The sequence below is a fragment of the Orycteropus afer genome, unplaced genomic scaffold (assembly GCF_000298275.1).
Source record: "Orycteropus afer afer isolate SDZICR_OR568_19922 unplaced genomic scaffold, OryAfe1.0 scaffold00322, whole genome shotgun sequence".
In the NCBI taxonomy this organism is placed as follows: domain Eukaryota; kingdom Metazoa; phylum Chordata; class Mammalia; order Tubulidentata; family Orycteropodidae; genus Orycteropus; species Orycteropus afer.
This window is the reverse complement of record NW_006921909.1, coordinates 1010276-1014621: the sequence shown is the minus strand read 5'-3', so window position 1 is coordinate 1014621 and position 4346 is coordinate 1010276. Positions and strand designations below refer to the sequence as shown.

General features: G+C 42.1%; 1 protein-coding gene across 1 annotated transcript in view; it reads right to left on the bottom strand.

The window, feature by feature from the left end:
- TSHR (thyroid stimulating hormone receptor) overlaps window positions 1–3593 on the bottom strand; it is a 214473-nt gene extending 210880 nt beyond the window's left edge. The window contains exon 1 of the mRNA XM_007951972.2: window positions 3424–3593. Coding sequence (XP_007950163.1) covers window positions 3424–3593 — 170 coding nt within the window. The remainder of the gene's footprint in view (window positions 1–3423) is intronic.
- Window positions 3594–4346: the final 753 nt, after the last annotated feature.

The window sequence follows — 4346 nt, the reverse complement described above, 5'->3', positions numbered from 1 at the left end:
GAATGACAAATTGAAGAGGAATGACGTTGCACTCAAAAAAAAAAAAAAAAAAAAAATCTCAAGCTCTATCCTGAATTACAATTCTGTCAGTGACAGGATAACATACATATGCCAACAAGGAAGACAAGTTAATACTACTATTACTCAAATTTATGCACCAACCACTAAAGCCAAAGATGAGAAAATTGAATTTAAAAAAATTTCTTTTTACCAACTTCTACAGTCTGAAATTGATCAAACATGCAATCAAGATGATTATTACTAGTGATTGGAATGTGAAAGTTGGAAACAAAGAAGAGTCATTGGCAGTTGGAAAATATGGACTTGGTGATAGAAATGATGCCAGAGATCACATGATAGCATTTTGCAAGACCAATGACTTATTCATTACAAATACTATTTTTCAACAATATAAATGGTGGCTATACATGTGGACCTTACCAAATGGAATACACAGGAATCAAATTGACTACATCTGTGGAAAGAGGTGATGGAGAAGCTCAATATCTTCAGCCTAAACAGGGCCAGGGGCTGAGTGTGTAACAGACTATTAATTGCTCATATGCAAGTTCAAGTTGAAGCAGAAGAAAATTAAACAAGTCTGTGGGAGCCAAAATATGACCTTGATTATATCCCACCTAATTTAGAGATCATCTGAGTAGATTTGATGCACTGAACACCACTAATCTAAAACTAGACTGTGGGATGACATCAAGAGCATCATATATGAAGAAAGTAAAAGGTGATTAAAAAGACAGGAAAGGAAGAAAAGACCAAAATGGATGTCAGAAGATACTGAAATTTGCTCTTGAACAGTGAATAGCTAAAGCAAATGGAAGAAATGACAAGATAAAAGATTTCAAAGAGCAGCTCGAGAAGACAAAGTCATTTATTACAATGGAATGTGCAAAGGCCTGGAGTTAGAAAACCAAAAGGGGAGAACACACTCAGCATTTCTCAAGCTGGAAAAATTCAATTTTTGCAATATTGAAAGGTTCTATGGACAAATGATGCATGATGCAGGAAGCATCAAAAGAAGATGGAAGGAATATATAGAGTCACAGTACAGAAAGGAATTGGTTGATGTTCAGCTATTCCAGGAGGTGGTATATCATCAAGAACCAATGGTATTGAAGGAAGAAATTGAAGCTGCATTGAAGGAATGGGTGAAAAACAAGGCTCCAGGAACTGACAGAATACCCATTGAGATGTTTCAACAAACAGGTGCTGCGCTGGAGGCACTTCCTCATCTGTGCCAAGTAATTTGGAAGAAAGCTATTTGGCCAACTGACTGGAAAAGATCCATATTTGTGCCCATTCCAAAGAAAGGTGATCCAACAGAATACAGATATTATTAAACCATATCATTTATATCACACACAAGTAAAATTTTGCTGAAGAAAATTTAAAAAATGTTGCAGCAGAATATTGACAAGGAACTTCCAGAAATTCAAGCCAGATTCAGAAGAGGACATGGAATGAGGGATTTTATTGCTGACATCAGATGGATCTTGGCTGAGAGCAAAGAATACCAGAAAGATGTTTACTTGTGTTTTGTTGACTAACAACTTACGGAAACATTGAGAAGAATGGGACATCCAGAACTCTTAATTGTGCACATGAGGCATATACCCTAAGGCAGTTGTTTGAACACAAGGGGATACTGTGTGTTTTCTAATCAGGAGAGGAGTACATCAAGGCTGTATCCTTTCACCATACTTATTCAGTCAGTATGCTGAGCAAATAATCTGAGAAACTGGACCATATGGAGAAGAATGCAGAGTCAGGACTGGTGGAAGATTCATTAACAATCTGCAACCTACAGATGACACAACATTGTTTAAAAGGGAAGGGACTCAAAGCATTTACTGATGAAGATTAAAGACTACAGCCTTCAATATGGATTACACCTCAACATAAAGAAAACAAAAATTCTCACAACTGCACCAATAAGCAACATCATGATAAACAGAGAAAAGACTCAAGTTGTCAAGGATTTCATTCAACTTGGATCGACAATCAATACCCATAGCAATAGCAGTGAAGATATCAAATGACATATTACTTTGGGCACAGCTGCTACAAAAGACCTTGTTGTAGTCTTTAAAAAAAAGCAAAGTCATCACCTTGAGGACTAAGGTGAACCTGACCCAAGCCATTGTATTTTCAATCACCTCATGTGCATGCAAAAACTAGACAAATGAATGAATAAAGAAGACTGAAGAACTGATGCATCTGAATTAGGATGTTGGTGAAGAATACTGAATATACCATGGACTGGCAGAAGAATGATCAAATCTGTCTTGGAAGAAGTATAGACAGAATGCTCCCTAGAAATGAGGATGCTGAAACTTCCTCTCCTGTACTTTGGACATGCTATCAGGAGGGACCAGTCCCTGAAGAAGAACATCATGCTTGGTAAAATAGAGGGTCAGCAAGAAAGAAGAGTACCTCACGAGATGCAGTGACACAGTGGCTGCAACAAGGGGCTCAAACATGGCAATGATGTGAGGGTGGCCCAGGACCGGGCAGTGTTTCCTTCTGATGTACACAGCATCGCTATGGGTCGAAACAGACTGGAGGGCACCTAACAGCAAGACCTTGTTTTCCTATTTCTTGTTTCTTTTCTGTTTCATTATTAACCCTTCAATAAAGTCTTTTTTTCTTTCTTTCTTCTTCTCCCTTGGTCTTTACTACAGTTACCCTTTAAGTGGTCATGGATTTAAATTGCTGTTAAGGAACAGACATATAATAGTTATTTCAGATCAAGTTTCTGATTTGGTACCATTTGACATGCAGATAAAAGTGTTTTTGATGAAAAAGTATCTCTTTATAACTTTACCAGGCCTATGGGATTTCTGGATGTACCGTATCAGTGGAAGGAGATATCTCATTTGAGTAGATAGTTCTACACATTATTTTAATGGAGTTATTTAAAATGGAGTTCCTCATTAAATTTTTGTCAACTGTTTGATGAATCAATAGAACTGCTAAGATAATTTCCCAGCCAGAAATATATTCCTGCAATTTTTCATTAGCTAAAGTAAGTTTCACGTTTCAAAAATCCCATCTTGAGTTGCTATTAATTTTATTAATATGTAAAGTTTAGTTAAGATTCAACCAGGGCTAAGGGAAGAGCAAAACTCAGAATAGCAGCTACTTAGAATAAGTCTCTTTTTCATCTTTTACCAAAGTTTTGTTACCTTTTCCTGTGTTATGAATAACTAACGTGTCAGCAGTTATGTCTTCCCAAGTGTGGGCGATGCAGTATTTCACTCATCTCTCTCTCTCTTACACACACACACACACACACACACACACACACCCTTCTTTGCCTTTTCCCAAGCAGTTTTTGCGCGCTCGGTTCACCTTTCCAGCTCCCATGGCCGCTGGATCCTCCCCTCTCCTCTCCCAGATACTCACAGAATCTGTGTACTGGGTGGAAGGCTGGGGATACGGTGAATATTCTTGCAGGTGACTCTGAAGTCGTCTTCTTGGTGGCACCCACAAGGCAGAGACGGAGACTCCTTTCCCCCCAGGCTCCCAAGAAAGGCGAGCAGCAGCACTAGCTGTACTAGGGGCTTCTGCACCATTTTCCACGGACCCCCAGGCTACTTCTTCATCCTCGGCTATGGCCTCAATCCCAGCCCAGAGCGCTTCTTGTTCCCCCAGGCGAACAGGGAACTGGAGGGGCAGAGGGAGGAAGCGCTCTGTAGGGGCTGTGACCTCACTGCAAGAGAGGAGGCTGGAGAGGGGGGAGAAGAGGCTTTTAAGTGCTCCGCTTCCCTAGGCAACTCTCGACCCAAACAAGCTACTTGAGCCACGCAGCCCGCGCTGGGTATGTTCCCTGACCCCTAACACTGGTCCTCTTCTTTCCAATCACTAGTCCCTCTCGTCCCACGTGTTCCTTCCAAAGCCTGGTTCCTTCCAAAGTCAGTTCCCTCCAAAGCCTAGTTTAGACTCCCTTTCCTTTCCTTCTCACCAAACCCAAAGACTCACCTTTCCCTGTGGGTAACGCCAAAAGGCGCCGCCTGCCTAGGACCCACCGAAGCGCACGCTCTATCCAGACAGTCTCCGCAGGACTGGGCTCAGAGAGACCGTGGAGCGGCCCATCCCAGGAGGACTGGTGTCCTGCAGAACTACAGCTCCTTACCAAAGACGCCTCTGCTGAGAGCAGCACAGAGCACTGACCAGCACCGGGTGCGCCGAAGCCACGGCGCGACGCCTCAGCGGATCCCCGCGGCTCTCCAACTTCTGCGCTAACCCAGGACCGCTCCTCACAAGCAGTCAACCTCGCACAGAAGTCACCGCTAGGAGTCGCCTGCTGGCGTTAGGCTCACATTGCC